Here is a 26,713-nt window from a genome sequence, read left to right on the forward strand (position 1 = left end):
GGTAATGGGAGAATATCAAGATTTGAATCACGTGCATGGGGAATTCACATAGGCAGGAAAATTCCAAAGACAGCGAATCAACATTGGATATACAAGGCATAATGTACAAAGGAGAAAAGGGGTGGAGGGATGGGGTATTAAATTTCAGAAATGAGAATGGGCAATTTATGTGTAATTGAGGAAGAATGGCAGGAAAATCCTTTTTAGGAGACTCAGAAACAATGGAACACAGGAACTATCTAGCTAACAAGCACCTGCTGTATGCCCTCTTATTTACCACACTTAATTCAAATTAGGCTAAGGGGAACACCCTAACATCTTCCTGAAGCAGGTTTCTCTGTCTGACTCTCTTGGACAGAAAAGGAGTGGGAAGGTCAAAGGCTCTCTCTGAGCCTTGTTTCCTAATAAACAGCTTTAAATTCATTATCCTGAAAAGCAGCTTCAAGGTGGCTAAATTTTGGTTCCCTTAAGTCCTGCATTTGAAACTTAGAAATAAGATTCACATTTCAGAAGCTAAGTTAGTGGATTGCTCCCTATTTCATTGATCAAATCATTCAGTCCTGAAAATAAATCAGCTTAGTTAAATTGTTACTATTTCAGGAGGTAGTGGTGCAGATGAGCTTCCAAAGTGAGGCCTGTATTGTGTTAGTAAGAAATTAGGTATTTAATTTCATAGAAGTATGTCTATGAAAACAAAAGAAAATAATACTCCCTTATTAAGAATTTATAAAAGGTTAATGATCAGAGCAAACTATAAACTAGTTTCTGAGTATGTAAAGTTGTCAGTCAGGGAAGATTTCTAGATTTAAAGCTGAAAATTTCTTTTGCTGGAATGAATGGAGGCAAACAGTGACAATCTGATAGATCCTTCTTAACTGCACTTTGAATGTTTCTGATGCTATCATCAGGGGTTTAGATAACCTGTCTGTGACTTACACAGCATTAGTCACTGAGATTGTTTAAGCATGAACTGCTGTGGTGATTTCTTTAAAGTCCATATCATGTCCTCTCAGGAAAAAAAAAAAAAATTAGTTCTCAGTAATTCCGAGTCAAAGAATGAGAAAAAAAAATGAAACATTAGTTTAGAGGGTTGTAGCCAATTTAAGAAAATTATAAAAATTCAGAATTCAGTCCAATTCACAGATGAAAAATAACTTTAAAGACTACTAGAATTTAATACCCATAACTGTATTATCTTTTCTATTGAAACACAATTTCTCTCCCTAAAATCACTCTCATTTTTATCAAAGATAGACAAATTAAGACTAATTTATTTCGTAAGCCCAGTTTCAATAAATTTGACCTGATTATTTGCATAAACAAAAAAATAACAATCATAGTTGGCTCTTTTAAATCTGCTTTGCTGAAATTCCATAAGAAATTTCTAGACTGAACTTTAATTAGCCTCTTAAGATAAAGCCAAGTCAAATAATTCCCACCAGCCTTTGCCTGAAAAACCGATAGACTAGGACGAATTTCTCAGGTTTGAAGTTTCTGAAAATATATTGAAGTTCTTTCTTTGTCATCTCCCAGGAAAGTAACCTTTATCCCTTACTTTGAAAGACCACTATGAACCATGTAAGCAAGAGACCAGGCTCTTTTATCCAAGGGGCTTTTATTGACTCCCAAAGCAATCTTAATTCCTTAAAGCTCTCTGGTCACATCCCAAGTCTATGCATGTCTCTCTTAAAAATGACATTTCAATCAAAGTCTTTGTTAATAAAACCAGTTTTCAATTATGTCTTGTTATTAAGAAAACAGACTTTTATTGAATTTATGCAAATAGTCATATTGCCATAAAAATAATAATATCCCCTTATTAAGAGTTTCCAAATTCTGGAGTGATCAGATAAGGAGAAAAATAAATAAATTTTCAATACTGCTTACAAAGGCATAATTTACTAAAATGATCTAAAATAAAACAAGTTTTTTATACATGGAAAACAAAAGTATTTTTTTAAATAAGCAATATAAGAAAACAAAGAGTCATTAAAAACTATAATCATCCACAGTTCATTTAGTCCCATATAATCAATTCTTGTTTATCCTGATAATTTACCAGCATTTCACAAATCCAGCTATTCCTTAGAGTTGTATAAAGTTGCATCCAGTTTAAAAGAATGATCTGAAAACCTATTCTCAGAAGCTCTTATTTTAAAATAAGTCAAAATTCTTTCCATGAATCTTTCTGAAGAAGAAACATTTTCAAAAGCATCAGAGTTAAATAATGACTGTGTGCAAATGACAAAACTAAAAATGATGTGATTACATATCTGATTTTAATGTAATTGACAAAAAACTGATTTTATATATTATAAATTTTAATATAACAATTAGAATTACAAATTAAAATCATACCAGAACTTTGCAGACTATTGGAGATTTTTATATAATCTCTAGGACATTTATTTTAGTAATAATATATATCTAAATAAAATAATTTTTTTCTTTGACAAAACTTCCCTTGTAATTTAAGAATATTAGAGAGGCATAATTAGTTTAAAAGTTCTCTTTTATGATGAGAAAATAAGAGCAAATCTTTGAGGTATTTCAGGAGCCTACTGGGATGACCCAAAGCCATTTCCAGGTTAAGAGAAAGTCTGCTTTTAAAATTTGAACTCTGGTAAAGTGGTTAAATATATTTGAACAAAAACATATGTTATTATGAAGCAATAATAACTTATTTTATTTATTTATTTATTTATTTACTTTTTAAATACATTTGTCTCTGCCTCCCCCCCACCTCTTTCCCGTGCCCCCTCCCACCTTCCCTCCCTCAGCTCTTCCCCTTTGGTTTTGTCCATGAGTCCTTGCTATATGTTCCTTGACTTTCCCCTTCCCTTCGCTTTCCCTGCCCCCCCTTCTCTCTTGTCTCTGTTGATTTCTTTTCCTTTCAGTGTTGCTAGTCATATTTTCCTTGCATCTTTGCATTGTTGGTTAGGTTCCGCTTATAGGTGAGATCATATGGTATTTGTCTTTCGCCCCCTGGCTTATTTCACTTAGCATGATGCTCTCCAGTTCCATCCATGCTGTTGCAAAGTTTAGTACTTCTTTTTTTCTTTCTGCTGCGTAGTAGTCTAACCCAAAGTGACAGTAAAAGGCATCAAACATAAAACACAGGTTAACTATTGTTAGTCAAACTTTAGTTTTTAAGATTGAAAAGATTGTTTTTTATGTAATCAAGTACCTCACTAATATGACAGAGATATCTTTAACACTGAACTTATCTGAGTCCAAGATGGCAGCAGAGTACGTGGTAATACACTCACCTCCTCCCATTGTAATTCCAGGTTAAACTGGAATTACAACTAAATTATAGAACAATCATCCTGAATAATCAGCTGAAGGACTAGCAGAGAGTAGTTTTGTACCCAAGGATTTACAGAAAAAGGCACATCAAGGCTGCTCCAAACAGATTGCCAAAGGCCAGTCACAGGCAGCATCTTACTTTGGCCTGCAACAGAGCCCCTCCCAAGAAGCCCAGAATCAACACACCCAGTGTACAGATTCAGACATCAGATCAATAATCCCATAAGCTTCACATCAGCATATCTCAAGGGAGATCTTGGCAGGCACCGAATCCTGTTAAGGCAAAGTAATATTTGTGTGGTCAACACCCGCACAGCAGCTTGTACACCATGGTCAGGGTTGAACCTCACAGTGAGCCAGCCTGAGTGTCAGTCTCACACATGAATGGGCCAACAGCACTCAAGACTCAATTACAACAGGAGGGCCCACATAACCCACACAAGGTATGCTAAAGGGCTACTTTAAGATGATGAAAGAAAAGAGTCTATGAATACCCAGTTCCTTTCACAGTCACCAATAATTGATATTACCAGTATTTTTAATACTTATTAATCTGTTTGTGACAATGATCTGTTATTTTAATTATTACTTTACTATTTATTAAAACTAAACATGTTTTTGTATATTTCTTCTCTTTATATTATTTTTTCTTTCCTATTATTATTTTAAAATGTTTTAAATTTTTAAATCATGTTTATTCTATTACAGTTGTCTCAATTTTTCCCCCATTGCCCTCCTCCACCTATCCCACCACCATCCCCTGCTCCCACAGTCAACTCCCACTCTGTTGGCCATGTCCATGGGTCATTCATACATGTTCTTTGCCTAATCCCTTCCCCTTCTTTCCATCACTGTCCTATTTCCCCATCCCGTCTGGTCACTTTCAGTCTGCTCCATGTTTCCTTGCCTGTGGTTTATTTTGTTCATTAGTTTATTTTGTTGAATAGATTCCACTTATAGGTGAGATTATATGGTATTTGTCTTTCATCAACTGGCTTATTTCACTTAGCATAATTTTCTCCAGTTTGATCCATGTTGTCACAAAAGGCAGGAGTTCCATCTTCCTTCTTTCTTTCTTTCTTTCAAATGCAGACTGACTTTATTTATTTATTTTAAATGTCAAAGTCGATTATGAATAATAAAAAATTTAAATCTGTTATAAATTCTCAGCAATTAAAACAACAAAGCACCAGCACAGAAATAATCAATTAGAAACAAATGTATATATCAGTCTAACAATATAATATATGATTAAATTGATATTTTAAAATCAATGGGGAAAATAAGACTATTCAACAAATAAGGTACATGGACCACTATTACTTGAAATAAAAGAAATATAAAGCCATATTTCACACATTATACCAAAAAATATTCAGGTGAGTTAAAAATCAACATATAAAGTCTAAGGAGTTTTAGGAGAATATACAAACTAATATTTTTGTTACCCTGAAGTAAAATATTTAAACCCAGAATATGTAAAGTAAAATATTGACAATATGACTATATTAAGCATTTAAGACTATATAGTAATATATACACACACACACACACACACACACACACACACAAAGTTAAAATGACAAGTAATAGAATGGGAAAGTATTTGCCCCACATCAAAAAAAGGGTTAATAGTTGTTGTTGTTGTTGTTGTTGTTGTTGTTAGGGGAAAAAAGTTCTAGAAACCTTTACTAGATAAATGGATAAAGAATACCAAAAAGTCATTTAAAGCTTTTAAAAAATAATGGAAATAGGCAAGAAATATACAAAAACAGGTTCAATTTCAAGAAATAATAAAGTAACAAAATAACATATCATTGTCACAATCAGATTAATATGTATTAAAAATATAGGTAATATCAAGTATTGGCAACTGTGAAAGAAACTGGATAGTCATAGACTCATTTTCTTCATCTTAAAGCAGTCTCTTTAGCATATTTTGCAGTGCTGGTTTAGTGGAGGTATATTTCTTTAGCCTTCTGTTGTCTGGGAAATTCCTTATTTTGCCTTTCATTTTAATTGACAGCCTTCCTGGGAAGAGCAGTCTTGGTTGCAGGCCATTGCTTTTCATTACTTGGAATACTTCTTGCCACTCTCTTCTGGCTTGCAGTATTTATATTAAGAAGTTAGCTGCTAGATGTATCGGGGCTCCATTATATGTCCTTTGTTGCCTTTAAGATTTTCTGTCTTTCATAATTGCCATTTTAATGATGATGTGTCTTGGAGTGGGCCTCATTGGGTTCCTTTGAATGGGACCCTATCTGCTTCCTGGATTTGTGTGAATTTTTCTGTCCTCCAATTAGGGAAGTCTTCCATCATTACTTTTTCAAACAGGTTCTCTATGCCTTGCCCCTTTTTTTCTCCTTCTGGCATCCCTATAATACAGATATTATTATGCTTCAGGTTGTTCTGCATTTCCGTAAATGCCTCTTCATTCTTTTTGAGTGTTTTTTCATTTTCTTGCTGTTTCTGGGAGCTTTTTTCTACCTTGTCCTCCAGCTCACTGATTTGATCCTCTACTTCACTGAGCCTGCTTTTGATCCCTTCTGTGTTCTTCAACTCAGAAATCATATTCTTCATTTCCTCTTGTGTCTTATTGATAGTTTCTATGTCCTTTTTCATGCTGATATAGTTTGCAGTAAGTTCCTCATAGTTCCTTTGTGGTTTTTTGTAATTCTCTCTAAGCTCACTGAGCTCATTGAGCTTCCTTATAACCGTTGATTTGAACTCAATATTTGATAGTTTACTTGCCACTATTTCATTTATTTCTCTTTGTGGGGATTCCTCCTTTCCCTTCAGGTGGGGGTATTTCTTTGTCTTCCCATTCTTTGTGAGACTCTTCTTTTATTGCTTCTGCTTTTTAAATTGATCTGCCTTGATTTCCTAACTGTGATGTCAACGTCTATGGTAGGAGACTGCTGTTTTTACTTTCTGGATCTGCCTCTGATGATGTCAGATGTTGTCCCTGTATGACCTTAGGCAGTGTGTTCGAGACTTCTAGGAATCTACTGTCTGTGGCTGTCTTCCTCAGCTATTAATCTATTCACTCTTCACTCAGCAGGCCAGCTTAGACAGCTCACGGCCGGGCAGAGTCCCTCCTGGGGATGGGGCTATTGGGTCCTCTGATGCTGCTGCTACTCAAGGGGAGAGGTCTCTACCTAAGTAAGATGGCTGCTGCCACATGGGGAATGAGTCAGCACTGAGATCCCACCAGCAACTCTCTCAGTTCTCTTTCCAAAGCTTCATTCCCCAGTTTCTCCTCAGGCATCTCTAGCCCACTCTGGCCCTGCCTTTGCCAGAGACCAGGATAAGTGGCTGCAAATAAAAATTTATGCATTGGCCCTTTAAACAGCTCTTTGCGTCTCTAGCTGCCTGTCTCTGGCGGAGAGCAACCCTGCTGCTTTTCACAGCTGGCCATTATCTGTGTACTTTTTGAGCTCCAGTGCTGTAGGCTGGAGATCCCCACTTTTGGTTTAGACCCCACTCTTGTCAGGTGGATCCAACTGATCCTTTCAATATCCTTTTGCGGCCTTCTTGAGTCTCTACTGAACTCCTTACCAGTTAGATTGCGCTAAAGCTGATTCTTCTGTCTCCGAGGTTATAAGGCTCCTCTCTCGCTATTGCTGAGTTGTTTGTTCCAGGTGATTTCTCCACAACTTAGTTGTAATTCCAGGTTAGACCCGGGAGGAGGTCAAAGTGACTTCCACTCACTCCTCCACCATCTTGATTCTCTCTATTTCTATTATTTTTAAAAAGCTTTATTTAAATGACTTGTTGGTATTATTTATCCATTTTTTGATTAAATGTTTGTAGAATTTTTTTCCAAAAAAAAAGACTATTAACCCTTTTTTAGATATGTCGCAAATACTTTCCTATTCTATTGCTTGTCCTTTAACTTTTTTATATGTGTATTACTATATAGTCTTAAATATTTAATATAGTCATATTGTCAATATTTTACTTTACAGATTCTGGGTTTGAATATTTTACTTCAGGGTAAGGAAAATATTAGTTTGTATTTTCTCCTAAAACTCCTTAGATTTTACATATTAATTTTTAACTCACCCGAGTATTGTTTTTTGTATAATGTGTGAAATAGGGCTCTATATTTCTTTTTTTTCAAATAGTAGTGGTCCATACACCTTATTTGTTGAATAAGTCTTATTTTCCCCCATTGACTTGAAATATCAATTTAATCATATATTATATTGTTAGACAGATATATACATTTGTTTCTAGAATGCTCATTCTATTTCATTGATCTACTTGATTATTTCTGTACTGATGTCATGTTTTAATTGGTGATACTTTATAATGGATTTAAATTTTTTTAATATTTTATAATGAATCTTGGCATTTAAAAATAAATAAATAAAATCATCTGCATTTATTAAAAAAAGAAAGAAAGAAAGAAGGAACTCCTACCTTTTGTGACATCATGGATAGAACTGGAGAATATTATGCTAAGTGAAATAAGCCAGTCAGTGAAAGAGAAACACCATATGATCTTACCTATAAGTGGAATCTATTCAACAAAATAAACAAACAAAATAAACCACAGGCAAGGACATGGAGCAGACTGTACGTGACCAGAGGGGATGGGGGAGAAGGAAAATGGTGGAAAGAAGGAGAAGGGACTAAACAAAGAACATGTATGAATGACCCATGGACATGGACAACAGAGTGGGAATTGACTGTGGGATAAGGGGGCAAGGTGGAGAAGGGCAAAGGGGGGAAACCTGAGACAACTATAATAGAATAAACATGTCTTAAAAATAAATTTTAAAAAATTAAATTAAAAACATTAAACAGGATAGAAAATATAACACCCAATCAGAGAAGCAAAAATGAAAAAAGTGCCATGGCTGATGTCACTCAGTAGATTGAGCACCGGACTGTGAACCAAAGGGTCATCAGTTTAATTCCCTGTCAGGGCACATGCCTGGGTTGAGGGCCAGGTCACCAGTATGGGGCATGTGAGAGGCAACCACACATTGATGTTTCCATCCCGCTCTTTCTCCCACCCTTTCCCTCTCTCTAAAAATAAATAAGTAAGAAATCTTTTTTAAAAAAAAAGAAGAAAGAATTGAAAATTGAATATAGTTTAAAGGACTTCTGGGACAACAAAAAGGATAACATCATTTGCATCATAGGAGTACCAGAAAGCAAAGAGAGAAAGAACAACAGATGGAGAACCTATTTAAAGCAATAATGACTAAAAATATCCCTAACCTGGTGAAAGAGAAAGACACACTAGTCCAGGGAGCAGAGTCCCACATAAGTTGGACCCAAAGAGGCCCACACCAAGAAAAAACATAATTAAAATGGCAAGAATTAAAGACAGAGAGATTTCAAGATGGTGGAGGAGTGAATGGAAGTCACACTGACCTCCTCCCAAGACCAATCTGAAATTAAAATTAAATTGTGGAGAAATCACCTGGGAAATAAATGAACAATAGTAAGACAGGAGCCTTAAAACCTCAGACGGACTGAGAAATAGACTTCACCACAACCTAACTGGTAAGGAGTGCAGTAGAGACTCGAGAAGGTGGGCTCAGTGCCCATGGGTGGCAGTGACAGAGGGATATTTAAACAGTCAATTGGATCCCCCTGAGAAGAGTGAGGTCTGAACAATAGGTGGGGGTTTTCAGCCTATAGCACCACTGCTGAGTACAGAGCAACAGTCACAGATAGTAGATCCCTGGCTAAACTGGGCACAGAGTTGTCTAGACACTTGAGGAGAGTCTGAAGATGGAGGCTTTGGAGAGAATAATGAGAGAGCAGCCAGCGGGATCCTGCTGCTGTATCCTCCCCGATACCAGCCACCTTGTTAGGCAGACCACTCATCCTGAGCTTCAGCAGTATGAGAGGGCAGAATAACCCCATCCCCAGGAAGGAATGTGCCCCATCATGTGCTGCCTAAGCCTGACTGCTGAGTGCAGAGTGACTAGATTAACAGCTAAAGGAGACAGCCACAGAGAGTAGATTCCTGGAAGTCTCAAACAGATGGCCTGAGATCATACAGGGACAACATCTGACATCATCAGAGGCAGATCCAAAAAGTAAAAAGAGTGGTCTCCTATCATGGAAGTTCACACCACAGTTAAGAAGTCAAGACAGATCAATTTAAGAAGCAGAAGCAAAAAAGAAGAGTCCAACAAATAATGGGAAGACAAAGAAACACCCCCCCGCCCACAATCAAAGGGAAAAAAGGAATCCCCAGAGAGAGACCTAATGAAATAGAGGCAAGATAATGATCAGATATTGAGTTGAAAACAGCGATTCTAAGGAAGCTCAGTGAGCTCAGTGAACTGAAAGAGAATTACCAAAACTACAGAGAAACTACGAGGAACTTACTGCAAACTATATCAGCATGAAAAAGTATATAGACACTATCAATAGGAGACCAGAGGAAATGCAGAATACAGTTTCTGAGTTGAAGAACACAGTAGAAGGAATCAAAAGCAGGCTAGATGAAACAGAGGATTGAATCAGTGAGCTGGAGGACAAGGTAGGAAAAAGTTCCCAGAAACAGCAAGAATATGAAAAAAAAACACTCAAAAAGAAAGAAGAGTAATTTAGAGAAATGCAGGACAACCAGGTATATAACAAAATCCATATAATAGGGATACCAGAAGAAGAAGAGGGGCAAGGAATACACAATCTGTTCAAAAAGTAATGGTGGACACCTTCCCTAATTGGAGGACAGAAAACGTCACACAAGTCCAGGAAGCACAGAGGGTCCTATTCAAGAGGAACCCAATGAGGCCCACTCCAAGACACATCATAATTAAAATGACAAATATCAAAGACACAGAATCCTATCAACAGCAAGGGAGAATCAGGTAGTATACTATAAGTGAGCCCCAGTACATCTAGTGGCTGACTTCTCAGTAGAAGCACTACAAGCCAGAAGTGAATGCCAAGAAATATCACAAGTAATGAAAAGCAAAGGCCTGCAACCAAGACTGCTCTTCCTAGTAAGGCTCTCAATTAAAATGGAAGGAGAAATAAGGAGTTTCTGGGGCAAAAGCTAAAAGAATACACCTCCACCAAACCAGAATTGCAAAATATACTAAATGGACTGCTTTAAGAAGATGAAGGAAAAGGGCAAGAAACAGGAACACAGGTACAGTGGGGGAAAAAAATGAATAAATACTTAATCATAAAAAGTTTAAATGTAAATAGATTAAATTCTCCAAAAAAGACATAGAATAGCTGAATGGATAAGAAAACATGAGCCACACATATGCTGCCTATAAGAGACCCACCTCAGAACAAAGAGCCTATACAGACTGAAAGTAAAGGGTTGGGAAAAAATATTCCAAGGAAATGGACAGGAAAAAAAGCAGGGATAGCAATATTTATATCAGACAAAATAGATTTCAAAACAAAGGACATAAAAAGAGACCCAGAAGGGCATTTCATAATGCTCAAAGGAAGAATCCATCAAAGAGACACAAACATTGTAAATCTATATGCACCCAACATAGGAGCACCCAAATATATGTGGAAAATCTTCGAGGACTTCAAGGAATACACAGGCAACACACTGACAGTAGGGGATTTTAACACCACACTGCCAACCATGAATGGATCTTCCAAACAAAACATCAAAAAGGTATTGTGGAACTGAACAGCTCATTAGACCAAATAGACTTAACTGACATATAGAGAACCTTTTATACCAAAGAGAAAAAATACACACTCTTTTCAAATGCACATGGAACATTTTCAAAGATAGATACCATGATAACACAAAACAAGCCCCAGAAAATTCAGGAAAATTGAAATCATAACAAACATTTTCTTGGACCACTTGGAGGGCTTAAAACTAGGGAAAAACCTCAGGGAAAAACTCAAAAACATTCAAACTCATGGAGACTGAATAGCATGCATTTATAAAGTGAATGGGTCAATAAGATCAAAGAAGACATCAAAAAGTTTCTGGAAACAAATGAAAATGAACACACAACAGTCCAAAACCTATGGGACACAGCGAAAGCAGTTCTGACAGGCCTACCTAAAAGAGATAGAAATATTTCAAATAAATGACCTAACCGTACAGCTTAAAGAGCTGGAAAAACAGCAACAAACGAAGCCCAGAGGATGTAGAAGGAAGGAAATAATCAAGATCAGAGCAGAACTGAATGACATAGAGACTAAAAGAGCAATTCAAAGGATCAACAAATCCAGGAGCTGGTTCTTTGAAAAGATAAACAGAATTGACAAGCCTTTCAGCAGACTCAAGAAAAAAAGGGAGAGGACCCAAATAAATAACATCAGAAATGAAATAGGAGAAATTATAACTGATACCACAGAAATAAAAAGGATTGCAAGAAATTAATATGAGCAATTATATGACATGAAATTTGAAAACCTTGATGAAATGGACAAATCTCTATAACCTTCCTAAACTGAATGAAGAAGCAGCAGAAAGACTGCACAGACTGAACAGCTGGTGAAATTGAAGCAGTAATCACAAAATTCCCAGCACACAAAAGCCCTGGACCAGATGGTTTCACAGGGGAATTTTACAAAAACATTTAAGAGCTTACCCCTGTCCTTCTCAGACTATTCCAAAAAATCCAAGAAGAGGGAAGACTCCCAAACTCTTTTTATGAGACCAGCATCATCCTAATCCCAAAACCAGATGAAGACACAACCAAGAAGAAAAACTACAGTCGTGTCACTGATGAACACAGACGCTAAAATCCTCAACAAAATATTGGCAAACTGCATCCAGCAATACATTAAGAAAACCATCACCTTGATCAAGTGGGATTCACCCCAGGGATGGAAAGATGGTTCAATATTTGCAAATGAATAAACACAATACATCAAATAAATGAAAGGAAAAACAAAAACCACATGACCATATCAATAGATATGGAAAAAGCATTTGATAAGGTACAGCACCCATTTATGATAAAAACATTCAGTAAAGTAGGAATAAAGGGGGCATACCGCAACATAATAAAGGCCATATATGAAAAACCTGCAGCCAACATCATAATCAATGGGAAAAACTACAAGGTTTTCCACTAAGATTGGGAACAAGGCAATGTCTTCTGCTTTCACCACTTCTATTCAACATTGTATTGGAAGTCCTAGCCACAGTGGTTAGACAAGAAAAAGAAATAAAAGACATCCAAATTGGAAAGGAGGAAGTAAAACTGTAATTGGTTTTTACAGGACATGATAATGTACATAGAAAACCCCAGACTCCACCAAAATACTACTCAACCTAATAAGTGAATTTGGCAAAACAGCAGGATAAAAAGTCAATATTCAAAAATTTAAGGTATTTTTATACACCAACAATAAAATATTGGAATCAGAAGTCAGGAAAAATTATAATTTGCTATAGCAACAAGAGAAATAAAATACTTAGGAATAAACTTAACCAAGGAGGTAAAAGACCTGTACACAAAAAACTACACAACACTGAAAAACGAAATTAAAGAAGACAAATAAATGGAAGCAAATACCATGTTCATGGATTGGAAGAATTAACATCATCAAAATGTCCATACTACCCAAAGCAATTTATTGATTCAATGCAATCCCTATTAAAATACCAATGATGAATTTCACAGGCATAGAACAAACATTTAAAAATTTTATATGGAACCATAAACAACCCCGAATTCCAAGAAAGAAGAACAAACTAGGAGGGATCACAATACCTGACATCAAACTATATTCCAAGGCCACTGTAATGTAAACAGCCTAGTACTGGCATAAAAACAGACCCATAGATCAATGGAACAGAATAGAGAGCCCAGAAATAAACCCATGTCTCTATGATCACTTAATGTTTGACAGAGGGGGCAGAAGCATAAAATGGAGTTAAAATAGCATCTTCAACAAATGGTATTGGGAGAGCTGGACTGCTACATCCAAAATCATGACATCATAAATGTCCTAGAGGAGAACATAGGCAGGAAACTCTCAGATGTCCCACACAGTGATATTTTCACCAATATGTCCACTAGAGCAAGGGATATAAAGGAAAGAATAAACAAATGGGAATTCATTAAAATAAGCTTCTGCACAGCTAAAGAAAATATCAGCAACATGAAAACAGAATCAACCATTAGGGAAAATAGACTTGCCAATGATACCTCAGACAGGTGTTTGATCTCCAAAATATGTAAAGAACCCACATGACTCCACTCCAGGAGGACAAACAATCCATTTAAAAAATGGGCAAAGGATTTGAACTTCTCCAAGGAGGATATACACAGGGACCAGGGACATATGGAAGCTCAGCATCATAAAGCACCAGAGAAATGCAAATTAATACCACAATGAGATACCACTTCACCCCAGTCAGAATGGCCATTGTAAACAAGTCACAAAGAACAAGTGCTGGTGAGTCTGTGGAGAAAAGGGAACCCTAGTTCACTGTTGGCAGGAATGCAGTCTTGTGCAGCCACTGTGGAAAACAGTATGGAACTTCCTCAAAAAGCTAATAATGGAACTGCCTTTTGATGTAGCAGTTCCACTGCTGGGATTATACCTTAAGTATCCCAAAACACTAATTCAAAAGGACTCTGTGCACTCTAATGTTCAAAGCAGCACAACTTACAATAGCCAAGCACTAGAAGCAACCTAAGTGCCTGTCAGTAAATGAGTGGATCAAAATCTATGGTACATTTGCACAATGTAATACTATGCAGCAGAAAGAAAATAAGAGCTATATCACTCGTGACAGCATGGCTGGAACTAGAGAGCATTATGCTAAGTGAAATAAGCCAGGCGGTGAAACACAAATACCATATGATCTCACCTATAAGTGGAACCCAATCAGCAAAACAAGTAGGCAAGGAAAATATGACTAGCAACACTGAAAGACAGAAGAAACTGACAGGGACGGGAGGGAGGGAGGGGGTAAGGTAGTGGGTACGGGAAGGGGAAGGGGCATACCAAGGAACAGATGTGAAGGATGCATGGACGAAGCCAAGGTGGGGTTGCATTGATGGGGGGAAGTTGGGGTTGATGGGGCATGGGAGAGTGGTGGCAGGTAAAAAAGACAAATGTATTTGAAAATTTTTTTAAAAAGAAATAAATAAATTAAAAATATAAAAAAAGAAAGAAGGAAAGAGCTACTGTCCTTCCTGACAGCATGGATAGAGCAGGAGAGCATTATGCTAAGTGAAATTAGCCAGGTAGTGAAAGACAAATACTATATGATCTCACCTATAAGTGGAACCTAATCAACAAAACAAACAAGCAAAGAAAGTATAACCAGCAACATTGAAAGAAAGAAGAAACCAACAGTAATGAGAGAGAAGTGGGGAGGGGGTAACAGGGGTAGGAGGGGAAGGGTCAAGTCAAGGAACATGTATAAAGGACCAATAAACAAGGCCAAAGTGAGGAAGGATTGAGGGAGGGAGGTGGGGGGTTGCGGGGCGGGGGAACATGGTGGTGGGATAATGGAGACAAGTATATTTGAACAATAAAAAAATTTTGTTTAAAAAGAAGTAAAGACAAAGAGAGATTTTTAAAAACCACAAGGAAAATACAGTTAGTTAACTAGAAGATAGATCCCATAATACTGTCAGCTGATTTCATAAGAGAAACTTTACAGGTCAGAAGGGATTGACCTTAAATATTCAAAGTTATGAAAAGCAAGGAACTACCACCAAGAGCTACATTATCCAGCAAGGCTATCATTTAAAATTAAAGGGGAAATAAAGAGCTTCCCAGACTAACAAAAAGCTAAAAGTTTGTTACCACCAAACCAGTATTACGACAAATGTTAAAGGGCTGGATTGAGATGAAAAAGTAGGAAGAAAAAAAAAAAAAAACCACACACACACAGTGGAACACAATTAAAAGAATAGAATGACAATAAATATGTATCTATCATTAATTGCTTTAAATATAAATAGCTTTAATGCTACAATCAAAAGACATAGGGTAGCTGAATGGATGAAAAAAGACCCATATATATATGCTGCCTACAAGAGACCCAATCAGAATGAAAAATACATACTAAAAGTAAAGGATTGGAAAAATATATTTTATGCAAATGAAAATTTTAAAAACCAGGGGCTTATTTTATCTGACAGATACCTGATAAAATACTTTTATCTGACAAATTAGACTTTAAAACAAAGGCTATAGCCCTAGTTGGTGTGGCTTAGCAGATTGAACACCGGCTTGTGAGTTGGAAGGTTGCTGATTCGATTCCTAGTATAGGGCATGTGCCTGGGTTGCAGGCCAAGTCCCCAGTGGGGGGCACGTGAGATACAACCACACATTGATGTTTCTATCCCTCTCTTCCCCTCTCTAAGAATAAGTAAATAAAATCTTTAAAGAAAAAAAACAAAGGCTATAGTAAGAGACAAAGAGGGGAACTACATAATGTTAAAGCGAGGAATCCAACAAGAGGATATAACCCTTATTTATGCACCACACATAGGAGCACCTAAATATCTAGAGCAAATCTTGATTAATATAAAGGGAGATACTGACAGAAATACAGTCACAGTAGGGAATTTCAGCACCCCATTGACATTAATGGACCGAAATTCCAGACAGAAAGGTAACAAGGAGATGATGGCTTTATGACACACTAGATCTATTGCATTTAATTGATATGTTCAGAGGATTTCACCCAAAGGCAGTAAAATATACATTTCTTTCAGTGCACATGGACCCTTTTCCTAGGATGGGCCACATGTTAGGACAGAAACAAAGCTCAATAAATTTAAGATTGAAATTTTATCCAGCATCATCTCAGACCAAAGTGGTATAAAACTAGATATCACAATTAAAAAAAATACAAAAACATGGATGCTAAACAACAAATTGCTAAACAATGAATGGGTTAACAATGAGATTAAGGGGGAAATTAAAAGACACTTGAAAGTGGAATCTAATGAACAAAATAAACTGGCAAAAAGTAGAAATAGAGGCATATATACATAGAACAGACTGACAGCTCTCAGAAGGGGGGGGGGGGAAGAGGAGGACTGGATGAAAAAAGGTGAAAAGATTAGCCAAAGAACATACATCTATAACACAAACAACAATGTAGTAATGACCAGAAAGAATGTGCGGTGGCAGCTAGGTGAACTGGGCAAAAAGGAGAAAATGGAACATCCATAATAGCTTCAATAATAAAATTAAAGTTTAAAAAAAACCTTAAAATAAATGAAAATGAGACCAACAATCGAAAATCTATGGGACATAGCCAAGGCAATCTTAAGAGGGGAATTCATAGCATTACAGGTCTCTATCAAGAAACAAGAAAAATCTCAAATAATCAAACTTCACACTTAAAGGAAATTGAAAAACAAAACAAAACAATAAACAAAGCCCAAAGGGAGTAGAAGAAAGGAAGTAATAAAGATCAGAGCAAAATAGACTCTAAAAAGATACAGAAGACCAGAGAACTGGTTCTTTGAAAAGATTTTTTTAAAAAGTGGCAAACATTAACAAAAACATCAAGAAAAAAAGAGTAGGACCCCAATAAATAAAATCAGAAATAAAGAGAAGTAACAACAGACAGCAAAAAATACAAAGACTGAAGAAAATATTACAAACAACTGTATGCTGATAAATTAGGCAATCTGGACAAAATGGGTAAGTTCTTAGAAACACACAATCTTCCAAAACTAAATCAGGAAGAATCAGAGAATCTGAATAGACAAATTACAACTAGTGAAACTGAAGCAGTAATTAAAAAACTCCCAAGAAAATAAAGTTTTGTACTGGGTGGCTTCACAGGTAAATTTTACCAACTAGTCAAAGAAGAGCTAACACCTTTCCTTCTCAAACTATTCTAAAAAATTCAAGAGGAAAGAAGACTTCCAAGTTCTTTTTTGAGCCCAGCATTATCTATGCTCCAAAACCAGATAAAAATACTACAAAGAAAGAGAATTATAGGCCAACATCCCTGATTAACATCAATGCTAAAATCCTCAACAAAATATTAGCAAACCTGATTCAGCAATAAATTAAAAAGCTCATACACCATGACTAAATAAAATTTATTCTGAGGATGTAGGTTAGTACAATATTTGCAAATCAGTAAATGTGATACACCACATAAATAAAATGAAAGATAAAAACCACATGATCATATTAATACTTGCAGAAAAAGCATTTGATAAAATTCAACATCCATGTAGATAAAAAAATCTCAGCAAAGTAGAAATAGAGGGAACATACCTCAATGTTATAAAGGCCATATATGACAAACGCATAGCCAACATCTTACTCAGACAAAAAGAAGAAATAAAATGCATCCAAATTGGAAAGGAAGAAGTAAATTGTCATTATTTGCAGAGGACATGATACTGTATATACAGAACCCTAAAGATGCCACCAAAAACTACTAGAACTTATAAGTGAGTTCAGTAAAGTAGAAGGGTGCAAAATAAATAAAAAGACCCTGAATAGCAACAGAGGTCTTGAGAAAGAAGAATCAAGTTGGAGGAATTATGGTATCTGATAGCAAACTATATTACAAACCCATAATAATCAAAACAGCATGGCACTGGCATTAAAAATAGACATAATAAATGAGAGAGAATTGAAAACCCAGAAATAAACACACTTCTTTATAGGCAATTAATATTTGACAAAGGAGGCAAAAACACACAATGGGGTAAAAATAGTCTATTCAATAAATGGTGTTGGTAAAAGGCAAAAGATTTATATGATCTGAAGAGAATAAATGGTGTTGCGAAATTAAACAGATGTGCAAAAAATAAAAATAAAACTAGACCATCTTCTTACACCATACACAAGGATAAACTCAAAGTGGATCAAAGAATTAAATGTTAGACTTGAAACCATAAAAGTCATAGAGGAAAACATTGGCAGTAAAATCTATGACATTTATCTTAGCAATATTTTTTCTGATCTTTCTCCTTGGACAAGGGAAACAAAAGAAAAAAATAAACAAATGAGACTACATCAAACTAAAATGGTTTTTCACAGCACAGGAAGTCATTTACAAGATGAAAAAACAACTCACTGAATGGGAGAACATATTTGCTGATATACCAGATAAGAGCTTAATATCCAAAATTTATAAAGAACTTATAAAATGTAACACCTGCTCCCCAAAACCCCCAAAAAATCCAATTGAAAAATGGGCAAAGGGCCCAGAGAGACACTTCTCCAATAGGATATATAGATTTCCAATAGCCATATAAAAAGATGCTCAACATCACAAATCATCAGAAATGGAAATTTAAACCATGATATCACCTCACAGCTGTCACAATGACTGTCATCAATATATCAACAAAAAAACAAGTGTTGATGAGGATGTGGAGAAAAGGGAACCCTAGCGCAGTGTTAGTGGGAATGCAGATTGATGCAGCCACTGTACAAAACAGTATGGAGTTACCTTAAAAAATTAAAAGTGGCCCTGGCTTTTGTGTCTCAATTGTTGAAGCATTGTCCTGTGCACCAGAAAGTTGCTTATTTGATACCTGGTCAGGGCATATAACTAGACTGGGTGTTTGCTGCCCAGTCAGGGTGCATAATGGAGGCAACCAATCAATGTTTCTCTCTCTGTCTCTCCCTTTTCCTCTCTTTTTATATACATATATATATATATATTTATATTTATATATATATAAATATATATATAAATATATATATATTTTATTGATTATGCTATTAAAGTTGTCCCATTTTTTCTCCCCTTAATTCCCCTCTGCCCTGCACCCCCGCCTCCCACCAGCATTCCCCAGCCTTAGTTCATGTCCATGGGTGGTACATATAAGTTCTTTGGCTTCTCTGTTTCCAGTACTATTTGTAACCTCCCCCATCTGTTTTGTACCTACTATTTATGCTTCTTATTCACTGTACTTTTTCCCTCATTCTCCCCCTGCCCCTTCCCCTCTGATCTCCATTTCTGTGATTCTGTTCCTTTTCTGGTTGTTTGCTTAGTTTTTGTTTTTATTTTGTTTTTGTTTTAGGTTTAGTTGTTGATAGTTATGAGTTTGTTGTCATTTTACTGTTCATAGTTTTTTATCTTCTTTTTCTTAGATAAGCCCCTTTAAAATTTCATATAATAAGGGTTTGGTAATCTTGGATGTAGGTTGTTGCTTTTCATGACTTTGAATACTTCTTTCCAGTCTTTCTTGCCTACAAGGTTTCTTTTGAGAAATTAGCTGATAGTCTTATGGGAACTCTTTTATAGGTAACTGTCTCCTTTTGCTGCTTTTAAGATTCTCTCCTTATCTTTAATCTTGGGTATTTTAATTATGATGTATTTTGGTGTGTGCTTCCTTGTGTCCAACTTCTCTGGGGCTCTCTGAGCTTCCTGGATCTCCTGGAAGTCTATTTCCTTAGCCAGATTGGGGAAGTTCTCCTTTATTTTATAAAGAAAAGTTTTCCCAGTTTTCTTCCCTTTACTGTTGGTTTCCTGTATATTTTTCTTTATTTCATTTTGCAGAGCCTTCACTTTCTCCTCCGTTTTGTGACCAAACTCAGGCATTTCTGTGAGCATCTTGATTACCAGTTTTGAACTGCACACCTGATAGGTTGACTATCTGTTCATCACTTAGTTCTAAATTCGGAGCTTTGATCTGATCTTTCATTAGGGCCATGTATTTTCGTCTTGGCATGCCTGTTACGTAGGAAGGGGCAGAGCCTTAGGTATTCACTAGGGTGGGGCAACCGTGGACGCTGTATGTGGAGGAGAGGTCCGAGAGAGAACAATGCCGCTTGCTTAGCTCTTGGCTGGCTTTCAGTAATTTCCCCTCATACCCACAAGGAAACTGGGTCCTTCTATGTCTGATTCCCAGGTAGGTGGTACTGTGTACGTTCTATGACCCTGTGGATCTCTCCAACGAACTCTCCTGCGAGGCTGGGAGTTTCTCTCGTTGCTGCATCCCCTACAGGTGTTTATAGCCAAAGGTTTTGAGGCTTTCTTTTCCTGCACTGGAACCCTAGGTTCCATGGTCTGTCTCATTCCCCAGCTGTTCCTCCCGGTTTATCTGCATGCAAATATGGGACCACCTGGTCTGTCAGCCGTCTGTCCTCTCCACCCCAGCTGCCTGTCTCCACCCCTCCTACCAGTTTGGATAAACGTTTCTTCTTTAACTGCTTTGTTGTTGGACTTCCATACAGTTTGATTTTCTGGCAGTTCTGTTACTTTTTGTTAAAAAATGTCTTGTTGTTCTTCTTTCGGTTGTGTGAGGAGACAAAGTGTATCTACCTATGATTCCATCTTGGCCGGAAGTCCCTTTTCCTCTCTTTAAATATCAATGAACATATCCTTGAATAAAAATTTAAAAAATAAAAATAAATAAATAAGGCATTTCAAAACAATTAAAAATGGAACTTGCAATGACTCAGGGATTCCATTTCTGGGAATTTATCCAAAGAAACCTGAAACACTAATTCTAAAAACAATATGCGCATCCCTATGTTTTTTGCGGCATTATTTACAATAGCGAAGATCTGGAAACAGCTCAAGGGTCCATTAGTAGATGAGTGGATAAAAAAGGATACATTTACACAATGGAATGCTACTTGGTGACAAAAAGAAGGAGATGTTACCCTTTGTTAGAGCATGGATATACCTGGAGTGTATTATGCTAAATGAAATTAGCCAGTCAGAGAAAGACAAGTACTATATGATTTCACTCGTAAGTGGAATCTAATGAACAGAATAAACTAACAAGCAAAATAAAACAGACTTATAGATAGAGAGCAGGCTGACAGCTGTCAGGGGGAGTGCTGGGGGAAAGTGGAGGGATTGAGCAAAAAAGGAGAAAGAAAATCTCATGGACATGGACAACAGTGTGGTGATTGCTGTTGGGGAGGGATGAGGGGAGTTGGAGGAGAGTATGGGGGAGGGCGGTAAATGGTGATGGATGGAGATTTGACTTGGGGTGGAGAACACACAATACTGTGTAGAGATGATATGTTGTAGAATTGTGTACCTGAAACCTGTATAATTTTTTCAGCCCATGTCACCCAAAAAAGTTCAATAAAAAGAATAAGTGAATAAATAAAATAGATCAATGAATTAAAAAAGCCTGGACTCAAAAAATAATGATAGACACAGAACTATTTTATTTTATTATTTTATTTTTTTGAGATTGTATTTATTTATCTTTAGAAAGAGGAAGAGAGGGAGAGAAACACCAACGTGTGAGAGATATCTGTTGCCTCTCACATGTCCCCAACTGGGGACCTAGCCCACAACCCAGTCATGTACCCTGACTGGGAAGAGAACCAGTGACCTTTTGCCTCGCAGGCTAGTGATTAATAATCCACTAAGCACTGACCAGGGAAGACACAGAACTATTTTAATAAAATATAGAATGTTTGCTTTCTAGTTAGAAAATTTTTCATACTGTCTTGTCTGGAGTAGAATAAATACAGGAAAAACTTTTTCTTTTTAACAGAGTAAAAAAGAATCAAACTCTAATTCTTTATCAGCTTACTTTTGATATTTAAATTCATTTACTTAAATTTATTTCAATCTTATTCAGCTTAACCATATATAAAATTTCTTCTCAAGATTTCTCTTTACAAACCTTTACACTTTCCTGGTCTCTTTTAGTTAGCCTGTTTGTAACACATTCAGAAATAACAGCTTTTCTTTAATTTCTTTCAAAAATGTATCTTCATACCTTATACCTTCTATTACCAAAAACATATAATTTCTATCTATCTTAATTAGAATTCCTAACTCTTATGAAACTTAATTTCTAGTGACAACCAAAAAATAAACTATTAGCATTCTTTAAATTTGCAAATTTATAAATATATTTTATAAGCTTTAGAAACATAGTCTCTTTCATTGGCAAATACATTCACTATTTTTAAAAACATTTCTAAATAAAGTACAGGAAATAACTGGTCCAAATTCATATTTTAGCTTCACTATAATAAGTTAAACCAGGTAAACTTAAGACATCTAGCAATATATGTTTCATTATTTCACTTCATCTGAAATAATCTAGACATTCAATGACTGTTTATCATTTAACTTAACTTAGTAAAGCTCTAAAGTTGCAAGTCACCAGACTTTGAAAAATTGTGTGTAAGCATATATAATGATTACTGAAAAGTTTTATCTAAAACCTTTCATTTTATTTATATTTATTTATTAGATTTTAACAACTCTATGAGATTTCAAACTTAATTATTACATACCAAGTTATTTTCTTGACAAATTCTGTAACAGATGGCATGAACTTATTTTTCTAAATCCATGTAAAACTAAAACACTATGTTCAATGTTAATAACTTCAGAAGACTTTTCCATTTAATCAAACTAAGCTCAAATCAGTTTAAATATCAAATATTTTTCTAAATTATATGATCCTGAAAAGTAGGTTAAATTATATTTCTTAGTTTATGTAAGCATGTAATTCCTTTAAGCTAATTATTAGAAACTTATAATAGTACCCAGAAGCAGAAATCACAATACTATACATATATAAATACAGAAAAACACAGATATCACAAGATTGTATACATAAACAGAATTACTAGTAATTGTAGAGAACCTAACAAGGAAGCAAAAGACTTCCATTAAGAGCACAAATCAAATGATACAACCTTCCCAGATCCAATAGCTCATTCCCAGAGTTAGCCTAAGAAAGATGGAGAGCCCTGTCTTTCAACAGCTGTTTCAAAACCACAGGGAACCATGTACTTTATCCCCTTTTGAACAGAACAAGGTTTAAGATTCCCTAAGCTTGGATCCACAGCCTAAGCTACCCACTTGATGCATGTGCATTATCCAGCTGGCGAAGATAAAAGACCATCTCCCGAAGTAGTGGGATCAATAGAAAACAAGAGACTCTGAACAAGTTTTTACTGGGGTTGCGTTTGCCCGCAACTATTTTCTTCTGCCAATCTAAATTTAGAAGACAAAAAAGGACTCACAACTTCCACTTTCTACAGAACTCGCAGATAAGAGATCAGAGAGGCTGCCATGGCAGTCCAGGGATCCAGCAGTGCCCCAGCTAGTAATTCTCCTGCTGGCTCACCAAAATGGGGGAAATAGATATATATATATATATATATATCTATTTCCTCCCACCTTCATCTAGCTGGGCTAATAATTTAACAGAGACAGATTAACATGAGAATAATCAAGGTTTTAATTCATGTGCATGGGGGATTCACATAAGCATGAAAATTAAAAAGAGTGAGGCAACATTCGGTGTATAAGACATTTTGGACATAAGGCCATGTATGGCCTGTTCAGAAGGTATCCAGCCATGTGATATGAAAAATAGAGACATTTATTGAAGAAAATACAAGTTACAAGAAACACTGTATACCACAGTCCCCTTAAAAGTAGGCACCTTAGGACCTCACACAGTTCTCCCAATTGCCATCAGCTGCCCTGTAGTATTTTCCTTAATCTCATTCTCAGTCCGAAATCTCTTCCCTTTCAAAGGTGATATTGGTTTGGAGAAAAGCCACAAGTCATAGGGCACCAAATCTGGGCTATAGAGGGGCTGAGTCACTGAGGTGATTTGATGTTTCACCAAAAAGCTCTTTACAAGACATAATAAGCAGGCATGTTGTTGTGATGAAGCTGCCAATCACCAGTTGCAACCTTCTGAATCGTCCCAAGTTTCCATGGAGGAATGTTCAAGCTTAACTCAAAATTTGATGCAGATTCATTGCTCTGCTCACTTAGTCATCTTGAATGCAATGGCCACACAGTCACAGGCTTACTAAATGGCATCTATCACCCCTACTGAATAGCATAATGAAGTGGTCATTGTTCATTCATGCACATTCCAGTCTATTCTCCTTGGCAGCCAGATTACATTGATGTGCAAAATGTACTCATTATATTAACAATGGCTGGACTTTTTCAAGACAGACTTCATAATATTTCCCAAAATAGTATTGAGCAAATGATATTTATAATTCTTCCCCATTTTACAGATGATGAAACTGAGGTCTAGACAAATTACATAATTTGCTTGGGTTCACACAACTAGTGGTAGAGTTCTGTGTTCAAATATAGTGGGTCAACTCCACAGCTTGTTCTATTTGCCACTCAGCTCTTAGGTCACAGCTAACATGAGGTGAGGCTGGCATTGAAATCAGGAAAATTTAGTTTCTCTTTTTCACTTCTAAATTGAGGTCGAGGAACTCAGTAACTTCCCGTAGTTATAGAACTAAGAGATGGTAGAAGCCAACTTTTAACATACATCTGTCTGATTCCAAAGTCTTTCTATTTCATCTCTGCCTAAGAGTGCCTTCATAGGGCTCGGTCCTCTAAGGACACTACAAGGAGAAAAAAGATTTCCTTTTGTAATGGGGCTATACTACTTGGGAAAGGAAAAAAAAATTCAGCACCATTCTTAAACTCCATGAAGACAGAAACTGTACACATAGCAGGCACTCAATAAAAATTTGTTTGGCAATTCATTCAGCAGGAAAAATTAGCCGGTGCCTAAGCAGGGACTACAAATGAAATGCCTAGGCTGGTATTATAAATGAGTGACATGATTCATTGGGCTATGAAAGGAAGCAAATCGACTGGGGTAAGGGACAGTACAAAAGAACAAAAGCATTTTTAGGTATTTCCACTCCTATAATCTTCACACCCACCCTTTGCACTAGAGCGCAGAAAAATCACACAGATAATAGAGTTGGGAATCAAATCTAGGTAGTGTGACTTCAGGATGAGCACTGCTGACTCCCATTTCTGGATCATGTGTGTTCAAGTGTGAAAGGTGAATGCAAGTAAAAGAAATGTAATGGTGAAGTGGAGTTCTCTACAGGAAAGAAAAATCTCTTAGTGTGTTGTGAACAATTAGGAATTTAATGAAGGGTGCCTCGATGTTCTGTGGACTATCTTAAAGACTGAGCACTATAAATAATATACACAGACTGCCAGAGGGAATGTCTAATGGTCTCTTCATTCCTTGCTTTCATCTTAAAGCTTTCTGTAAGTACTTTCTAAGCAGATCCTTTTCATGAGAGGGGAATGCTATCAACCCAACCAATAAGCACATCTTTAGACTGCTTTTCTGACAGTGCTAATTTATTTTCTGTAATCCTTCTGTGCTCACACAAGGCCTTTCTCATGATCAGTAACACATATTCACAGAGAACCCTGATCCATGCTCCTCTAGTCTCTGCCATTAGTCATCAAGCTGAAGGGCCAGGAAGCTGGGGAGTCATGAATTTGTGGCTAATTGTATAATCCTAGTAACCAAGAGGAATTTTTCTCAGTTCAACAAGATTATAGCAGAGTTTCTTGACTTGGTACTGCTACTATTGTAGGGGTTGTCCTGTTCATTGTGGGATGTTTGGAGCATCTCTGTTCTCTATCTACCAGATGCTAGTTGCAGCCTCTCTCCTGTATGACAACCAATGTCTCCGTCCAAACATTACCAACGGGCCCCAAGGAAAGGAGTAATTTCCCCCCTGCTAAGTACCACTGGATTAGAGATATAAACACAATGAGTACATGTGTACACATGTTCACCCACCGTGTATATAGTCACCTTGGCATAGAGACTGTTTTTGGGCTTTGCTTCTTTGGATTTTTTTCCCTTCACTGTCATAGGTTTTTTTTTTTTTTATTTGTTTGTATGTTTTTTTCCTTTGTTTCTTGGTTTGTTTTTAGTCCTAAAAAGAATTTTTCTTTAATCTTTACTCCTATTTTCTAGTTCTGTCCATTTCACAAAAATCTTTCTGAAGAATTGATTATATCTACTAACACTATTCACTACCACTGTGTGCTTAGCATCCTGCTAAGCATTTTCCATATTTTTTAAATTTAATCATCAAAATAAGAGGAACTTCCTGTTATTCCCATATTACAGATGAAGAAACTGAAGTGCAGGAAAATTAAGTCACTGTACCTATTATTCACTATATTTGAGTGGCAGAGTTGGGATTCGGACCAACTGTCTGAACAAGGGCTGTCTGATGCCATTGTTTGGCCTTCTTGTCCCCTGCTCTCCTCTTTTTGGGGAGGGGGGGGTGAAAACTACAACATCACTAATGTGTGCCCCTTTAATTCCTGGTCTCAGGATATTAACAAATGTGAAATTTGGTCAATGAGTCATAATCACACACATGTACATTTAAATTATGTGCTATGTGCAGTTTATGGAAACTTTGGTTTAATTGCCAGGAGTGCAGAGGAGAGCTGGCACTGACTGTGGACACATGTCTTTCTCTTGTCACCACCAGAGTGTCTCTATGTGTTCCCCTGCCAGTGGAACTACCGTCCCGATCACTGCATGTATGGAAGCAACTGCAAAGGGGCTGAGCTTGAAGGTGTATCTGTTCTGCATGGGAACCGGGGTGTCTACCATGATGATAAGCAGCCAACTTTCAAAGCACTCTATGAAGCAATACGGGATGTAAGTGTGTTCTTGCTTTCATTCATCAGACACGTGCTTACCAGCACCAAGCACTA

The 26,713-nt window shown here is 36.5% G+C and overlaps 1 protein-coding gene across 1 annotated transcript in view; it reads left to right on the top strand.

The window, feature by feature from the left end:
• GXYLT2 (glucoside xylosyltransferase 2) overlaps window positions 1-26,713 on the top strand; it is a 204,439-nt gene that overhangs the window by 157,594 nt on the left and 20,132 nt on the right. Inside the window, exon 6 of the mRNA XM_054595024.1 lies at window positions 26,485-26,657. Within this exon, the coding sequence (XP_054450999.1) occupies window positions 26,485-26,657 (173 nt within the window). The remainder of the gene's footprint in view (window positions 1-26,484; window positions 26,658-26,713) is intronic.

Source organism: Pteronotus mesoamericanus, unplaced genomic scaffold (genome assembly GCF_021234165.1).
Source record: "Pteronotus mesoamericanus isolate MK-2021 breed Mesoamerican mustached bat unplaced genomic scaffold, CSHL_Meso_final scaffold_54, whole genome shotgun sequence".
Lineage (NCBI taxonomy): Eukaryota > Metazoa > Chordata > Mammalia > Chiroptera > Mormoopidae > Pteronotus > Pteronotus mesoamericanus.